The 19,271-nt window shown below is 39.3% G+C and overlaps 1 protein-coding gene across 1 annotated transcript; it reads right to left on the reverse strand.

Annotated features, from left to right (window-relative positions):
• Nucleotides 1–1,930: 1,930 nt before the first annotated feature.
• On the reverse strand, nt 1,931–18,672 carry LOC110978625 (sodium-independent sulfate anion transporter-like). The gene is made up of 16 exons (XM_022233758.2): nt 18,439–18,672; nt 17,192–17,415; nt 16,258–16,474; nt 15,411–15,576; nt 14,024–14,078; nt 12,342–12,441; nt 11,774–11,925; nt 10,893–10,965; nt 10,130–10,180; nt 9,284–9,344; nt 7,625–7,821; nt 6,948–7,141; nt 6,428–6,595; nt 5,909–5,974; nt 5,466–5,562; nt 1,931–4,753 (listed from the first exon to the last, which is right to left on the reverse strand). The coding sequence occupies exons 2-16, from the start codon at nt 17,390–17,392 to the stop codon at nt 4,740–4,742; spliced, it is 1,812 nt and encodes a 603-aa protein (XP_022089450.1). The 5' UTR covers nt 17,393–17,415; nt 18,439–18,672; the 3' UTR covers nt 1,931–4,739.
• Between the last annotated feature and the right edge of the window lie 599 nt (nt 18,673–19,271).

Below are 19,271 nucleotides of genomic sequence, written 5' to 3' on the forward strand. Positions count from 1 at the left end.
CGTGGGTCCGAGTTGGTTGTGGGTCCGAGATGGTGGTGGGTCCGAGTTAGTATTGGGTCCGAGTTGGCGTGGGTCCGAGTTGGAATGGGTCCGAGTTGGCATGGGTCCGAGTTGGAATGGGTCCGAGTTGGTTTGGGTCCGAGTTGACCTGATCCCCAGTGTGACGCTGTGGATTTAGGCATAAACGACAGGTCAAAAGTATCATTCATATACCCTAAAGGGTGCCTGTAGTATTTACTGGTGGGTGGTGAAAGGATGTTTGCACGGAGTCAGTTGCCAATGGACACATACACAGTCCAAGGCCAACAAGTCAAACAAGAAGTAGAATTTACCCACAGATTTTGCAAGGGCGGATCCGGGGATAAGGGCAACGGGACCACACCCGCAAAAAGAGTTAAGACTTTTTTAAGGTGATGCAGAATTGTAATGACTCAGGTCAATGACTCGATTCGAGTCCGGCTCGAGTCATAATTTTTGGCTACTCGACTCGACTCCCAACTGGTAAATGACTCGGCTCGCCGAGTCCCTCATCAGAAGACCCGACTTGAGTGAAACTTAAGACTCGAGAGTCCAAAAGCATGAAAGCATACTTCCTAGCCCAAAAAATATTTGCAGTGGCTTTGTTCATGACGTGTGACGATCATCAAGAGTAAGATGTAATGCAACCACAAAACCCAGAGGTAGATTTTTTAAAAAAATGCAAAAATCGACTTTCTGACTTGTATTTGTTTGTAGTTTTGCGTTCAGAAATTGGTAACTTGAACTGTAGAGCTAAATACTTGATTCGACTTGCCGAAAGACTCGACTCGATTCCAGTCACTATGTTAAAATGACTCGACTCGAGTCATAACAAATTTGTGACTCTTTACGACTCAAGTCATTGAGAAAAATACACACTTGCGTGGATGTGTACAGTCACCAGAAGAAAAACTAAATTCCACATTCCAGCCAAAATGGGTAATTTTATTAGTGCGGTACCATTCACTTCACTGCGTTGTTCTCCAGTCTCCCCTTCCATTTAAAATTTGAAATATACACAGTTCACGTAGAAGCTACATTTAATTTACTTTCAGTGCCCTCTTGAAAAATGGATTCCCGTTTGCCTCTCGGAGATTACACCATATTTACGCCAGTGGTTATGGTACATTTGCCAATTTTGTAGACTTTGAAGAACAGTACGGTACCTCATTTGTGCCCAGTCTCTTTTCTTTCTTTTTCTTCTATCAATGAAGCGTAAGAGGGCAGGGCCTGAGAACGTGCTTCCGTGAATGCTTTAACTGGACGCACAACATACGGTATAAATTATTATGTACCCTCTCGCGGAGCGGCCACCATGGCACACTGGCACACTTCTTTACGTCGTCCTTTGCAGCCTCTCAGAGCAAAGCTTTTGACAAAGGTAAAATTTCAATAAATTCTAAATACTCCCGTTCTTCATCATCTCTCGGGTAATAATTCTGCCTAAATGCCAAAACATTTCTAGTATTTTGCATATACTTCGGTGATAATATTTTAGCAAAAATTATACTAGGAAAATAACAAAGCGGGCAGACGAAGTTTGCGAATTGTAGACGGAGATTCACAAGTTTGAGGCTACAATTTACTGATCCTTGATCCCAGTCGCACAAAAGAATCATTTTGGACAGTTTCCGAGGAAAGATTAACAAGGGGAACACTACACAATGGTGAGAAAATACGGTTCTGCCTAAGCCTGCTTATGTCAAATGCTACGTCATAATCAAAGTAGTCTGCGGTGATGAACCAACACTTATCCAAAAATCAATCTGGCTGAAAAATTTCATTTTAATCCCTTTGGTCTAGTTATCATCATTATAATTGAAATTCCGATGTGGTCTTTATGCCCATAACTCACGACAGACTATTTCAGAATGGGCACCTGCACAATATACAGACAAGGAAACTCAACAAGTTATTAAATAAGATTAATATTTATTTTACCAGTAAAAACAAAACTACATGAAAATATGTAGAGTTATTCATTACGTATCACAAGCATGTTTCAAGTAACATATTTAATTTGCACATTTGTACAATACATAGTAAGAAATAAATACGAAAGAAGAAAAACAATCTTGAGGCCTCCATTGTATCCCACAAGTATTTATTTTTACTTCCTAAGTATTCAGGGTGGCAGACAAAACAAGACAGCAATTCTTCTCCTCAGACTGATGACTGATATTTATGCACTGCAAAACTTGTGTTGCGAACCTGAACAGCCTTGATATCCAGTACTACTCTGGTTCCAGACTAGATTGTCAAGTGTAATGAATGTTTCCTTTTGTGTGTGTGCCCAGGGGCATAATGTCCAAATAGTATTTTCTTTGTCCAGGTCAGTTTTGGGTGTCTGCCAAAACCAAAATATACTGTGTGTTTTTCAATATTATATTTTTTGGTATTTGAACCTGGATTGATTGACTATCACTGGCTTAATATAATCATGTGAGATTAAGGAACCTTGTAAATAGGCAATATTTGAAGCTTAGGATGACCAGAGCATCGTATGGTTCTTTTCAGAACCATACTTTTTCAAAGAGAGATCCTTTGACAATGCAGCTGCAATCCTCCTACCATTCAAGCCTTGTAAAAAATCTGTCCCCTTTCAGCCATTTTCTCCTAAAGCGAGGTGACAAACAAAATTGTAAAGTACAAAATCTCATCACAAAAAATAAAAGAAATTTAAGAAGCACTTCATCAAAACAACAGACAGATGTAAAAAAATGCGCAAAAACTACTTGAGATTACGCCAATAAAAAGTGACATGGCGCAATGTTTTGATACAAATATTACAAGTCAATCACTGTTTTGCTTTGAATTTTCAGCTTACCATTAAATCCATTGTAGTAGTTATTTCTTTCCAAACAATGCATCAACAAATGTTGACTACCAATGTGTTTCTTTGTGCTCCAAGTATCTTTTACAAGTTCAGATATTTCTTCATCTATGCATCCATTGTTACAGTATCATTTGCCATTTTGTGTGGAGAACCACATTACAGTGTCATCAGTGAAAGAAGCAGTGCCTACTGGGGAGTAAAACATTCAACCAATTGTTGGCTCTAATAATGCAGCGACAAATGACAGATGACCCAACAAGGATTTATTCAAGCATTTTGAAATGATTGATAAATTGTTGAAATGAGATGGTCTTTGTATACAGGCACCCTTGAATGGTTCAAAAGGGCAATTCAATCCAGCAAACCAGAGAAGTGCCAGTAGACCTAGAGGTTTATGCCCTTGTGGAATACAAATACTGCACAGCATGGCTTGAGGGAAGTAGTGGATTCGCGTCGGGAGGTAGTCAAGCTGACCTACACCTCTGGACCAGTGATTCCCACTTTTTTCCCGAAATCAACCATGCTGTATTTGTTTTACTACACTTCATAAATATTCAAACAGAAATCTCACGTTACTTGTACTCACAGACGCCATTGTTGTTTCTCAGCTGCTAAATTTCCATGTAATGATAGTGGAGTGCAGATGTGCATAGAAACAGGGCTTCAATAGTCTTTACTGTAATAGTTATTAGGATACAACTCCAGACTGGTTCCGTAAAGACTACATATTTATGCGGCGGGTTCTAGAGGGATTTTTGATACTACCAGAAAAAAATACCGCACGGCAGCGAGGTGGATACTCACCGCTATGATGTCACCTGGTCGCGTATCATTTCTACTTCCCAGACGTGAGGTGGAATCGGCCAATGATGTGCTCCGATTTGCTCATGAATATTTATGAGGTGTAGTAATAAATATTATTTGTGCATTCTTCGCATGAACCACGATGCCCATGCATTCCTTGTCTATGGAACCATTCTGACATGGACCCATTGTAGCTCTCTCGCTACAATGGGTCCATGTCAGAATGAAACATTCACTTAAAAAGTAAAGAACTGAATCTACACTATACCTGAATTTGATTCAATGATTAAGTATCATCAAAATTCTGTAATCAAGTACATAAGGTTTTTACCCAGGATTTCTAGACGTCTGTCTCATTTAAGTAGAACATAACTTATAAAGAGATAATTGCAAAAACTTCTAATACACAAAATATTATTAATTATACTGCATTACCCTCTGTTCACCACTCTGAGTGGCAAGAGGGGGACCAGAGAGTATGGTATGCCAGGACACAATAAGCTTGTCATGTCAAAAACAGGTTCACTAAGTACTGCTTAACGGTGAATAAAGCTGCCTTTACACAAATGAATTGTCATTTGTATTGACTAAATTTTTAGGCCTACACACTATAAATATCTGTTCTGTGTTCCATAATAGGGAGGCTTGGGCAATCCATCAATGCCACTGGTACCCTACACCAAGTGCTCATGCTCAGACACAACAGCATTTGCAAAATTATAGGTGTGTGCAAAATGCATGTGCCTGACAAGCATACACATGGATGCCATGTGTCGCTGCCCCCGGGGAAAATCATTGCTTGGTAAGAAAATCTTCCTCACCGAGTATGCCTGTGCATGTATGCAAATGGACTGAAGGTCCATTTGTGGAAAGATGGTTTTTGAGGTAATACTGTTCTTGGCCAAGAGAATTGCACATTTCAAGGTAACTTCATATTGTACTTTTACCCATACGGTCCTTCAAGATGTCTGTCAACAATTAATGAAATCTGCAGACAGCATTTCCAGGAATCTTGGAAGACTTCATTCATCAGTGACAAACTGTAGAGATGCAAGGAATCTGTTGTATAGAGGCAAACTGCTCAAGGTTCTCCACCTGTGAAGACAAATGTTTCAGAAATGCACAGCCACAAATAATGCAACCAACTGCTCGATAACTACAGCAACCTGAAAGTTAGAAATAAAAAAACACCCAAGAAAATTAGAAAACCTAAAATTTAGGTGATATTTTTCAGATCTGACCTCAGTCAGTAAATGGGTTGTGGGAACTGGTACCAAAGACCAAGCTTGGATTCTCACTTGCGAAACAATTTATCACATCAACTGTAGTGTGCAAACTCACGGCAAGTATTTGGCAAACAAAATTGACAACAGAACCGTTCAGGCTCACAGTCACCATTGCAGCCTCAGGACAATGCAACTTCCTCACAGTCTGATCCTCAGCAGTCAAAAGCATGGCCATAGTCTCATCATTGTACACAAAGTCAGGGGCCAGGAAATAACCAATGCAGCACCTGGCAGTTCGATCTCATACAAAACCTTTTGTAGGTCTTGGTAAAAATCTACACATTGATGCCAGCTTCTGATTTCAATCTGATTTGTATGCTGTTTTTAAACTACTTTTATTTTCACAAGAGGACCACTTTAACTTCTGATCACCAAAGTGAGCTTGCCTGAGAACAAAAAATTCTGTAAAATGTGTGATTACAGTCATCAACTTTGGAAAAGATGTCTTCTTACTCAATTTCAAGCCTATGAGACTCCAACTTTAGAACTCAGACTTTTTACAATTAAGTATACCAACTTACTTGGATCCTCTTCTAAGCTTCTGAGGGCATCCTGTACTGTGCTATGGATAGACATGCCATCAAGGTTTGCCTTTTGAAGCAACGCTTTAACATTGGGCTAAAACAGCAAACACAAATTCAAATGTGGTTTTAGTATTAGTCTGGGATAAATGCTTGAAATAACGATTGTTAGATGTACAAATCATTTATTCATTACAGGTGACATGCTAATTGATGCCATGCAAATAACGTTGTAATGACCATGTTTACTGGGGAGAAACAATTCATCCTGAATGTTTCTTAAGTTAAATCCTAAATGTATGTGCAGAGGAGTGGCAAGTATTCTGAACTGTTTTAATATCATGAAGGATAAACACTTCCCCCCCTTACATGTATGCGCTCTTTCCATTCCCTTAAAAACACTGACATTGAACAGTAACGACAACCTATCGTAAAGGACTCACTTTGGCACAGGCAAATAAAAGCTCAACCTTGGCTTTCTTGAAGTCATTCAGTGCATCATTCAACCCCTGGGAATGGATCCATAAACAGAAATTAACATGAAAATACTCAAGTTTCTCAAAAAGAGCCATGCCTACTTCAAACAGCACAAGAAATCTCCATGCATGCACAAGACTAGGAAAATTTGTAGGAAAATTAAAACTGCATATTCAATGCAATCAGGTGCATGTAGTGTGCAAATGTTCTATACATGCTCACATGTTAATCCAAATATCTTGGACATATTACGTGGCTGATGTGTGTCATGAAAATGCCAATGCAGTTGGCAGTCTGTAGGAAATGATGTCATTTGATAGAGAGTTACAGAATCTAAGACATGACTTTTCTAGTAACTACTACATAAGATGGTGAAAATGGCCCAAATGCACATAACAACCCTGAACGTATTCTAGTCTTTCCACAAAATAGTTGGACTGCCACAGTGGGCAGATGACAGAGAAGACTCTACCAAGAACACGTACCTCTATAATGGTGTAATCAAGTCTAGACACACAGCTGAAATCAACTATAACTGGACGCGTATAATCCTTTTCATGTAGTTTCTCATTGAGGACATCCACTATGTACTCAGTGGATGGATAGTATATACTGTTGGCAAACTGGATAACTACTGCTGGTGTGGACCGCACCTTGGGTGAACAACACCATGATATCAAGATAAAATGGTTCTAAGTGCTAATTCCTATAAATCCTTCCCACTAACTTGACACACCAATTCACATATTGCTCATTTACAAGTTAAAATATATAGGCAGTGCTATTAACAAAACTATGTAATAGGCGTCATTCCATAGATCCCTGGAAATGACTTTTGCTGTCGCTGTCTGCAATACGATAGCAAGCCAGAAGGAATAACCTCGTACAAGTATTTAATTACAACCTTTAAAGAAAGAATATTTTTACCACTTGACAATAATTTGGTTGGTTGATTTTTGGATAGCTACATATGATCCACTCAACCTTGGAACTACGTATTATTACCTGTGTGTGGGTTTGTGCATTCACAGGTGTGGCCATCTGTTCAGACGATACGGGTTCTATCACCTTGATGCCTGGTCTGGCTAGGTAATACATCATAATCAACAAATCTACAGCCATTCCAATGGCTGTTCCATAAGCAACGCCCAGGAACAGCGATGATATACAAGTGGCTGTGAAGGCCAGGAGTTCTATTTCTGAAACCAAGGCAAACATTGTTTCAAATGATTTTGATAAGTTTCCAGTTGCAAACTGGAAGGATGAAGGGCTTCATTCATCACACTGTAGCCATCTTCTCCACCAGATCACAGAGAGGCAATTGATAGATACTTGAACGTCATTGCAACTACTAGTTTCCAGTGTCCAGATAAAGAAATCTGTGCCCATTCTGATGAAAATTATTTGTACATATTTCTATATTGCTTTTTGTGCCAGTTACCGAGGTATATTTTTTAACACTGTGTACTCTGTATTTTGAAAAATCCACAAGCTCATTCAGGTGGGACTCGAACCCAAGACCCCCCCTGCTTATGGTGCAAACATCTTACCCCTTGACCTCCAAGATTGATGAGGGTGGCTAGCTGGTTGGCATCAGACGAGCAATGGGTGCCATGAATAAATGTTCATGTAATGTGAGTGTGTGTACTTATCAATAAGAACATGAATGCAATGAGACTTACTTCTCAACTTCCAAAGAACCAGGACAATCTTGTAATTGACCATCTTCAACACTGCCACAATGATGACAGATGCCAAGGCTGACTTTGGAATATAGTAAAAGGCTGGAGTCAGGAAACTCAGGGCTAAAATGACTACTGCTCCAGTCACCAGACCTGCCGCGGGAGATTTCACTCCACTCTGAGAATTGATGGCAGTCCTGCAAACAAATGAACGGGATATTTCTAAGTCATTTTGCAGCAGTTATAAATGCAAAAATCATGTAAACATTTCCACAAACACCTTGTTAAGAGATCATGTCCAGGGTCTTCCTATTTACAGGTACATCATGGACTATGGTATAAAGGTTTTGGTTGTAGCCATTAGCAATACACACATCTGTAGGAAGTAACTGCAGCTGGTAACCAGTGGTTTTCACATAGGCATGTATAACTTTCAACAGTAGTCAAAACTTTGGGACATAGCCTCACTAGCTAGGTTGTAATTGACTGGAACGTTCCCAGTCATCAAGACTGTTATGCATTCCAGTGAATGAACTATGCACTTACAAAAAAAGGAAGAACAAGATTACAACTGAATACAATATGTTTCTAAATGTTCAAATGTTTCAAGGCCATATTCCATGAAGTAATAGAATGCTTAAAACACTTACAGGAAAGCTCTGGTAGTCAAGATAAAAAAGAAAAACAGGTTTTCATTGATCACATTAACCAAATGAGTACTCAGTCTTCAAACAGAAGGACTGCGAAATGTTAGGGTTAACAGACATAACTGCTTTTCTGAAAACAATAAATAAAGGAAGCAATTCTAAATATGTAACTAACTTTCTGCTTCCCTTTCACTGAGCACTGATGTTATTTTCACCTTTCTCTTTTAGAATTTTTCACATTTAGTTTATCTCATTTTATTTCTTATATTTATTTTGTACCCAAATTTAACCCAAATACTTAAAGTCCAGTTTTTCCAGTTCAGCCTTTTTTCTAGTTGAATTTGCCATCCTATTTTACCCCACTTCATTAATTTATTTCACACTGGTTCATGTACACTTCAGCTAACTTAACTATCTTATAATTTTCAACTGTCACATTTCTCATTTTAAATGCTGTTCAGCAGTCATTTACACCCAGATCCGTTTGGGTGAACTTGTACTCAAAAAATAGATATGGTCCAAGATTTTTCCACAACCTTTGACCTTGTCATTTATTAATGATAATTCTTAAGGCTTTTCTTCAATGAAACAATTTTATGTTCAGATTTGCACCTGCTAGCATGGCAACACTTGTTCCGTAACTGTGGGGACAAACGCACAAAAATTTGCCTAACAAAAGAAATTGTCCCCTGAACCCGGTAAAAGCCTACCTTCAGGATTCTGCCATACATGTATATTTATAGAAAATAACAACTAAATGCTTGAAACCATAGAGTTCAAATTGATATACATGCCTCTAGAAGAGCTCATTCATGGGGAAAGTCACCAATAACGGAAGCCATTTATTTGTTTTGACACTTTTTATGAAGTACTATAGTATTACCTGAGTGAGAAGTCAGTCTGCTTTGAAAAAACTTAGATCTCTGGCACACAACACTTGAAGCAGAGAATAAAACAAGTCTACCAGCAGGAATCTTATTTTGGTTTAGGAAGTGATTTGCTGGGAGGTTACCTTGAGAAGCTTCCAGTTACGGGATAAGCTGACAGAAAAGATCCTGCTAGATTACAACAGCCTAACAGTAGCAAGAAAAAAACACAAAAATGTATAAACACACAGTGGCATTTAATAACAACCAACCAGTCCAAAAATTCATGACAACATCACACAAAAATTGAGTAGTTCAATCCTCTTTCATATGCTTTTGAAAGAGCACCCTCAGTGTCCTTCATCTGGATAATTATTTGATTTGAATTTGACATTTGAATAAGTGCAGATATTATGCAGACAACTTTCATAATTTCTGTTAAAAATGTGAAATTCTCAAAATTGTTACTCAAGTTCTGGTAGGTTTAGATTTGTTCAGTAAAGGCACATTTGTAAAATGGCTCAAACATCACCGTGAAAACCACTGCACAGAGATAACGACCAATAAAAAGATTTTTTTCATGAATATAATATCAGACTTTTGAAAAGGGACATACAAAATGGACTTGCTGTAACATATTGCATCAAAAATCTGAAAATAGTCTAGAAACATGTTTATTACAATAGCTAAATGAGAAAACGGACAAATTATACGAGTTTCTTCCGGGGGGGTTACATTTTGAAAATGCAGTCATACTCCAGGTTCTGAATCTTTACACAACTTTCATCATGCACCGTGCTCAGGTTAATTCTTCAAACATGAAGAAGGTACAAGAATACATTCTGTTGAAAACTGATCACACAAGCAATGTGTCATCATTATCGACAATTCCGGCATTGGCTAGTCTTGACTCTGATATCATAGCAAAGCAGCATGTGAGGGATGTAACCAAGATGTCATTTTTATGTGACTCTTTAATGCACTAAACTCACCCAATGCAATAAGTTCTTGATTGGGTTCCACTTTGTAATCATTCTGTCTAGCTGTGAATAAGGACACAGAGAGAGATTATACAGTGAAATATGTTCCTCCCTTTAAACCACACAAGAAAGATAAAGTGTTCACAAGAAGGGATAGCTCAGAGAACAGGCAGCAACAGCGGCTGCCAATTTGATAAAACTTCATGCTGATATAAGGTTGGTACACTAAGGCAATAAATCATTTCAAAGTGCTAGGAAAAATCTGGAATACATTTCAAGAAAGTTACAGGTGCATAACTTTGACTAACAATGATTGAAACTAGCCTTTGCAGTGAACAGTGAAATTAGCCAACTTGAGGCCATGCATACTGTTTCACAAAAAAAACCAGCACAATTCAATTCCCAACTGGCCATCAAGATCATCTTTTCAATTTTCTACATTTGTTCCAACACTTCAGTAATATTAATATCCATGACAAGAATGACACAATCTCATTCTCACATGCATAATGGAGGACATTCAACTAAAGTGCGCAGGTGGTACATGTACATGTGCTTTGATTGACTTACCAACCAACAGGGTGCAATGACTTACCAAATATACGTGTGTATCTCAAGTTCAGAATGAACATGTGAATGTGGTGTCACCTCAGTAACTGGCGTCTCCTTACTTTCATCTGACTTATTCAGCTCCAGGCCAGCATAATACGCTTATTGTGAGAAACTTTTGAGCACTGCTTTAGTTTTGCCAAAGGGAGTAAATATTTTTCCTTACCAAATGATTTGCCAATTGCAATGGCCTCCAGGAATCCAATCAGAGGTACCATCGCTAATCCAAGTTCAAGTACCTGAAAACAAAAAGTATTTTTGAAAAGATTGTGTTATGAAAAACAAAATGAATATACTGTACAACATTTTCTCTTGCTCATTGCACTCTAACATTGTACTTTAACAAAATTGAAAACTTTTGTTTTCAGCCTCTTCCAAGTCAACTGGCTGCGGCTGCCAGTAGCACTGTTTCTGTGGAAAAACACTGAAGCCACTAGAGCCAGTGGATTCCATTGCACGTCTGTACATTTTTCCAAACCATAGCCAAAACATTCGGACACAACCTTTAGCTGGAAAGACATGGCTGCTTCTCACGCTGTTGCTAATGTTGAACAAAGTTCATCTGAGCTGCCTTTGTTTTCATGATGGGACAAATTTACATTTCACAAAGATTACATTAAGCAACGATGGGTAAAATTCACCCCACATAAGTTTGGTTTTTAACAAAGAGAACAATTTAAATCTCAAGTTGTCTCCAAATATTAAAATTTCACAACTGGCATGCAAAATGGCAGCAGCACAAACGCAGCTGACTTAAATTTCCTACTTTTTTACTTTTTGTGAAGCAATGAGTTTCAGGTGAATAAATAATTCTTAATAACAATCAAATTTGGGCTCAGAGAGTGAAATTTGTAGCATTTCATGGCAATTTAAGATATGTACTTTCATGCAAGGTAATTAATTAATAAATTCTTGAAGTAAATCACCAAGACCTCTCTGTTTTAAAAAGTGACTGACTTGAAGCCCAATTTTCTTAAAAGTCAACTTTTGCACTGCACTGCAAAATCTTTCCCTTTGTGAAAGGGACAGATTTATATGATTCCATACACTGAACAAGTCTGGCTTTGAGAAATCCGGAAGTTGAAATGGTGGTAGCCCCTGCCTGACTGGCCCAGTGACAGTAACTTTGCCAGCAAGTCCTTGCGTTTCCAACGTCCAGGCTATAAGTGCTGTCATGACAACAACTACTGCATTACGACCTGAAATAAATGAACAAAATGTTACGCAAACAAAGGCATACAGAAATATGCCAACTGTTTACTAAACAAACAAACAACAAACAAACAACAAATAAAACTAATCTGGCTAAGCACTTTATGTGAAACCTTGATCCTTAACTGATCAAAAGCTAGCTACGTATAACATATTTTTTTACCAGTTTCTTGGATTCGAATATTTCTGAATCTGATCAGTGCTTGAAGGGACTTCAATGTGCAGCATGTAATTAATATGACAAGTCCTTGGTTTGATTATCTTAGGCTGTGTTTAAATTTATTTGGTTACGACTGGCAATCACACACAAGTCTATAGTGAAAGGATGAAGCCAATGACTGGCAGCTCCTTTGGATGCATGTGTTATTTCCAGTCATTCCAATAAAGTTACATATGGCCTTACCTGTAGCTATGAGCCAGAGGAATTTCCATGAGCAACGCTGCCCTCTAGAGGGAGTATATGATTCATCCTTCTCCCAGCCCATCTCTTGATTCTTCAACCACTATAAGTAATCAATGTTTCTTTCATTTCTTTAGGCCCAATAACACATCGTTAGACTCAGACTGAAATAAAGTGACATCTTACTATTATATATAGGTTTTAAACTTTATGCCAGGGGGCAATAGAGGGATCCCAATACGACGCTTTTAACGTCGTTCTGCGCACTTCCGCATTTGAAAACGAGGCTGTATGTGTCAGTTTCAATTCTTAATACGATCAGATGATTGAAAGTAAGGAGTTAAGACATAAAATATATCAGGGTATGTTAAATTCAGACTTTTCAGGCTGCAAGTTTTTGTGGAAGAGTCTTTCAGAATGACTCGACGCGTGAAATCAAAAGAAAAAACAATGGCAATTTACCGCGAACTAACGTACCTGCGATGGCAGTGTATCTTGCGCAGTGGGCGTGGTTTAAACTGAAGTAGCGTCACACTTACGAACCGGATACTGCATGTACTGTGTCGACTCCGCGTGTGCGCGCGACGAAGTTCAACACAGAGAGCCTCGGTTTCGATGCGGATATGCATCCATTTATTCAGCTTTCGAATTCATTTCACTCATTCAACATTCATTGTTGTGTTGGATGCCGTCGATGGGACCAACAGTTTGGGCCACAATACATTTCCAAGCAACCTCCGAGTGCAAAGTCTCTAGATTTAGCTGGGTATACAGAACTAAACATGGTGCTTTAATGTGTACACTCTAGATCTGTACACCATAGGAAGTGGTTAAGCTCAACAGCTTAACTAAAATACCTCCATATCCAGTATTGGTACACGACGCTCAATGGTCACATTTCCACTAACGTGGACAACCATACGTAATCTGCTGTTGCTAAATCAAAGACTTTCAGGTGACAAAACAGACGCATGTAAACACAGACTGAATATTACAGAATACAACAGACCTATTGGGTGACTGCAGTATATAATGCTCCTTCAACTAGCAGGATGTTGTGACTAATTGCCAAAATACATGCACACTTACGTTTGAGGAGTGAGGTGCATTAGCAGCAATGCATGCACACTTACGTTTGAGGAGTGAGGTGCATTAGCAGCAATGCATGCACACTTACGTTTGAGGAGTGAGGTGCATTAGCAGCAATGCATGCACACTTACGTTTGAGGAGTGAGGTGCATTAGCAGCAATGCATGCACACTTACGTTTGAGGAGTGAGGTGCATTAGCAGCAATGCATGCACACTTACGTTTGAGGAGTGAGGTGCATTAGCAGCAATGCATGCACACTTACGTTTGAGGAGAGAGGTGCATTAGCAGCAATGCATGCACACTTACGTTTGAGGAGTGAGGTGCATTAGCAGCAATGCATGCACACTTACTCTTATACAGTAATGGTGTCTCCTCAGATAACTCCATGAGATATTTAAAACTACATAAAACTAATAAAATCAGTATGCTAAAAAACAGTGTTTGCCGGTGACAACCTTTTGGGTGCCACAGTGTATTGTAAATCATAAACAATTGTACAAAACTAATCAGGGAAAGAAAGCGGGATTCTTCATTAGATTGGAAACAATAAATTCTGGAGTAGATAGGATTAATGAATTCCGTCAGTAATCTTACCTGAAATGCCAGAAGAATTACAATACTACATACACCAACCAAGACATCCCAAGGCCTGGAAAGAATAAAATGAGACTCCATCATACAAACACAAAACAAATGGAATACAAACATGACAAATGAATGCACAGTGCAACAGAAAAATGTCATTTGGGAAAAAATATTTCCCCCTCACTATCCCTTTTTTTTTTGCTTTGATCCTTTCTGATGAACCTATATCCATTAATGTGCCAGAAAACTTACACAATTATCCATTTAAATGTCTACAAAAGCCCCCATAATGCAACGGGAAGAGGGCTCCTTTCCTTAAGGCCGGTTCCTCATACAGTAGATATCAATATTGTTTTTTTTTTTCAACACACCTGAATTCATGAGGTGACAAACGGAAGGTCAATTCCATGAGGTTTATCAGCAACTTCATGAAACCAATCATACTATTGCCCTTTTTTTTCTGTGCTGCCCTGCAATGATCACATATTATGAGCCTTATATACTCAGTGCTTTCCACAAGCTTGTCTTGACGAGATCACCTGAGCAAGACTCAACCAAAAACCTTCTACTTTTAAGGACAGATGTCTCACAAAGCGCTACCAGTCAGCTAGCCAAGGTTAGCTGGCCAGCATACGGGGTGGCACACTGTAGGCAAACAGATGGTTTTTCTACTGTATAGTCATGCTTGAAATGGGAACTAGTGCTAAGGCCCGAGTGCTACGTCCTCACAAGTCCTCTCAAAAGGCAAGTCAAAAGGAGAATTTATTACAGTTCATTTGAATAGCCTGTGACTAGGACTCGAGATGGTCTCGGCTGCAACAGTGGCTGTGATATCATCTACTTTTAGCATGTGGATAATTCCAGAAATGAGGGGTCCAAATGTGTGACATTTTTGTGTCCCTGTTACATCTGACCTTTGTAATTTGACATGGAAATATCACAGGGATTGATTATGAACTATTACTGTTTGTTTGGTAGATAATTTGCATTAATTCATCACTCTTGGAAAATAGAAAATGTGTTCTGAACTTACAAAATCATACGTCAGATGTGACAGGGACACAAAAAAAATGGACCCCTAATTTCTGGAATTACCCATGTGCCGTTGTGCTATTTTGAACAGGTGAGGACCTAACTTCTCACACAGGATCCAGCTCCATCTACACACTTCCCATGGGCACAACGTACGCAACTGAAGTAGCCCCTTAAATTTCTTCTTTCTTTCGTTCTTCTTTGCCAATGAGGGAGTTGTGCAGAGAGCAGATACTCAGGTACAGAACAGCAGGTACGGCACTTAAGGATTTGTACTAATGGAGTTGCTTATGTTGAATGTCTGATCAAAAGGTGTCAAAGTGCTGTGTAACCACACGGGCAGCCCTGTAGGCAAATAACTTACTTGGTTTCCTTGATGTGCTGAAATGTCAAAATGACATCGTCCAGAAATGTCTCCGAGCTGAAGTGTATACCAAATATGTGTTTGACCTGTCCAAAGGCTATGGTGATGGCAGATATGGAGGTGAAGCCAGCTATAACGCCAGCGGAGATGAAACCAGTCAGGGCACCTGATGGTGAATGAATAACACAAGTTGATTTGCTCAATGGACAAATTCTTGTTCATGATTTTGACCGAAACATGGATGGATGGAAGCATTGTGTTTAATGTCAACATTTGCTCTTTAGAAGTTCCCGTTTGACGAAGCAGATGAGGTCCAAAAGTTTTTCACCTGCAGGGTTTTGAGGTTTCAATTTTTTAGTATAAAAATAAGATCCTTTTATAAAATGGGCACCTGTGTTCCCCTCCCATCCGGAAAACAAAGGGGCTCCCCAAACCCCCCCTCCAAAAAAAGAAAAAAAACAAAAAATAAACCAAACTAAAAGAAAGTTAATTTATTTGCTCTAGTTCATTTCATCTCTTTCCTAAAGAATGTAAAATGCCTCCAACTGTAGCCTCACCCACATGCACAAAAGCTATAAAATGTTACATTAAAAAAGGTTCCAAATTTTTGGCCCTCCTCAACAAGTCCCCCCCCCCAGAAAGAATTGGTTCTAGATCTGCCATTGTATACAGGTCATCTGTGGTCAGACACCAATACGATTTTGTGACAGCATTCAACCAAAAACAGTACTCTAACTTTCTCTTGTAGATTATACAGCCACCATTTTTTTGTGGAACAAACTTTCAAGACCTTCTATGGACCTTTCTTTAAAACTTCTGAGTTTAAGAGGGGCCTGAGTAAACTCACCCAAATGAAGAATGCCCAGTAAGACCTGAACAACACCGGCAAAGAATGCTAAGAGGACTGCATAGGCAGGATCGTGTAATAACGGATTCTTGGGGTCTGTCTTGCCAAAGGTGGCAACGAGGAGGGACATGATGGCAGTGGGTCCAACGCTGATGTCCTTACTGGTCCCGAGGAAACAGTAAACAAAGCATCCCATGTAGGCAGAGTAGAGACCATACTGCAAGACAGGGGAAAAGACACCACCAATTCTCTCTCAGGAATAGTTCAGTTTAGGGCTAGGGACAGTACTTGCCCAGCATACAAATTATAGCAAAAATCACCCCAGGCTACTGAAACTTGTTTCCTTGGTTGCTCAATGGGGTAGTGATAAATTCAGCAATCAAAATGCAGCAATAGTAGATCAAAATACAAATTATGCATTTGGTATTTAATAAATATCGGATCAAATTAAACTGAATAACTCTGTGATTTTTTCTCCCAGCATGACAGCAAGCATGTGTGATACATTCGATATCGCATGAACAGAGTAGACTGATGGGCTGTAATATGCATGGGACAGCACAGCTCATGGCAGGGTACCAAACAGGTGTACACTATTTTCTCACACATTCCATATTCACGAGCAAAACTGTGACGTCATCCAAGGAAGAAAACCTATATGTTACATAGTTCATGCAAAAAACTGCAGAAATTTTTTCTCCATGTTTTATTGGCCAATTCAATGTTGTCCCTGTACATAGCAATAAATCAGAGAGGAACTCTTTCTCAGAAATATTTTTAGTGAATACTTTTTTGGCTCACAATTTCAAGAGAAAAACCTGTAGCCCAAAAGATGTCTTCCCTCAATGACATCACAACAACAGTGCCCTCAGTCGTCCAGTACACATGGACAATCAAAAAAGAGCACTAAGTCTGCAAGTCAACATGTACTAACCTGAACAGGAAGTTTAGCAATGCTAGCATAGGCCAGGCCCTGAGGTAGGACAGTCAAGGCAACGGTGAGCCCAGCTATGAAGTCGTGAAGCAGGTAGGAGGGACGATACCTCGGCAGCCACAGGCTGATGGGGAACCGTTTCTGCCAACTGAGTTTACTGCAATACTTCTCCACGGCACCTTTCACGCTGAAGCCTTCCATTTTATTTCTCGAGGGGAAGAAATCTTCAGGGACAGATCAACAGAGCAAAAGTTCATTTACAGACACTTGGTGAGTTTATCTATCAGGGCCTTAAATCCACTTGTTGACCAAGGGGAAGGGCTATTAAATCTGCTAAACCTCCCCATTTTTCTGAGGTAGGAAACAAATATAAACCGCCCGTCTATCAAAGACCAATTGTGATGCACACGTGCACCTCTGGTGTATTTGAAAGTAATCTCTTCACAGTCCATACATAATGTGCATATCAAGAACAGCCCTTAATGTAAGTGGAAGCGTTCCATATCTGGCCAACAAATAATCGGCATTTGCTAATTATGCCATGTATGCCGTCATTAGCCATTGCCTTTCTATAATTTACTGTTGTGGAAGAATGCTCCCTCAAGGTGAGTAAAGTCGGAGCATGTCAGAGATTTCAAACCGGATTGACTGATCATGCCCAAAATATGCACTTCAGTTCAGTTCAGTTAACTTTATTTTCCACATAATATTACTCAACAGAAACAGATTCACAAAGTGTAATACAAATGTACATGTGGATGGGGCCCCCAAGAAGTTTATTTATAAAATACTTTAATAGGCCTAATTGGCTAAGTAGGGACGAGAGTTCCATATACCGACAACACTTGATACCCTGTGCAAAAAATTATGAGACTTGTTTGAAACACCTACATGTAGGTCTAAGTGTTTTCTAAATAAATGCCTCAGAATCTTCGCAGGCTCGATTTCAGTTTTTAGCTATCACTTTCCGACGGCTGTTAAATTTAAGAGACAATTGGTCATGATTAGTGTTGTCCCTATATGGAACTCTTCTCTATGAGTTTCTTGACAATCATTTGGCACTCCATCCCCCTGCCGTCCCAGTGCACATGGCCTTGAAAGTTGAATGTACATGCACTGTGGATCAGTAACCCCGCCCCCCTCACAACCCTCACAGCAACCATGGAGAAATAAAACATGCAGCAACTCACAGGCACAACCGTGGTCATGGGGAAGAATAAAACGTAAAAGGAAGCGGGCCATCTTACTAAATTATATGCGTTACTGTGAAATCCTGTTGGCGAAAAAAGTTTTCCCATGGACACATGATAGTTGATACTGTAAGCTCGCTGAATGCACCTCCATAGAACGGCCCGTCTGAGCATGGAGAAATGGTCTGAGCTAGCTGACGTTGGTTATCACAGGTGTTTTTGCCATTTTGGTTTTCGTACCACGTTCTAGATTTCAACCTTTGTCCCGAAGTCCTGTGATGTGATCATGTGATAGGAGTTGTGTGACATGTGATTACTTTTATAAAGACCACGAGAAAGAGAGGGCGCTGTTAATGTTATATTTTCCGGAACTAAACTTTCATCACTTTTGCCACAGCTTTTGGCCCTCTAATTAACGCCGTGAATATGAAAACTATAATTTTTTGGTGATAATTTTTAATTGACTTGTGACGTTGTTATAAAGCAATTATCAAGCGTCCATTTTCAAAGCATTTCACTTTAAAATTGAAGTGTCGATCGTCCGACCGGTCCAAGTCGAAATATACAAGCAAGGGCGGCCGGGACGGAAGATTTTGGGGGATATGATTTTGCATGATTTTACCTTTAATCCACTAGCGTGCAAGTGGCGCACTTCAACTTTCATTTGACTTTTCTCACACAGTAGTGTTGCCAAACTTCTTATTGATAAAAAAAATCCCTTCATATTTATTTGGTTTGATACTGGTACCATAACCTTCATAACATGTACATGCTGTTGATCCTATGTAAACAAAGCCCAGTGTCATGAAATTTCATCCGAAATACCACGTACACAATTTGCTCAAACTACACAAAAGGCCAAACTGCAAGTTCTCTATCACCGTTTTCAG

Source organism: Acanthaster planci, linkage group LG07, assembly GCF_054643075.1.
Source record: "Acanthaster planci isolate LZ-2023a linkage group LG07, COTS_SCS, whole genome shotgun sequence".
NCBI classification, from domain to species: domain Eukaryota; kingdom Metazoa; phylum Echinodermata; class Asteroidea; order Valvatida; family Acanthasteridae; genus Acanthaster; species Acanthaster planci.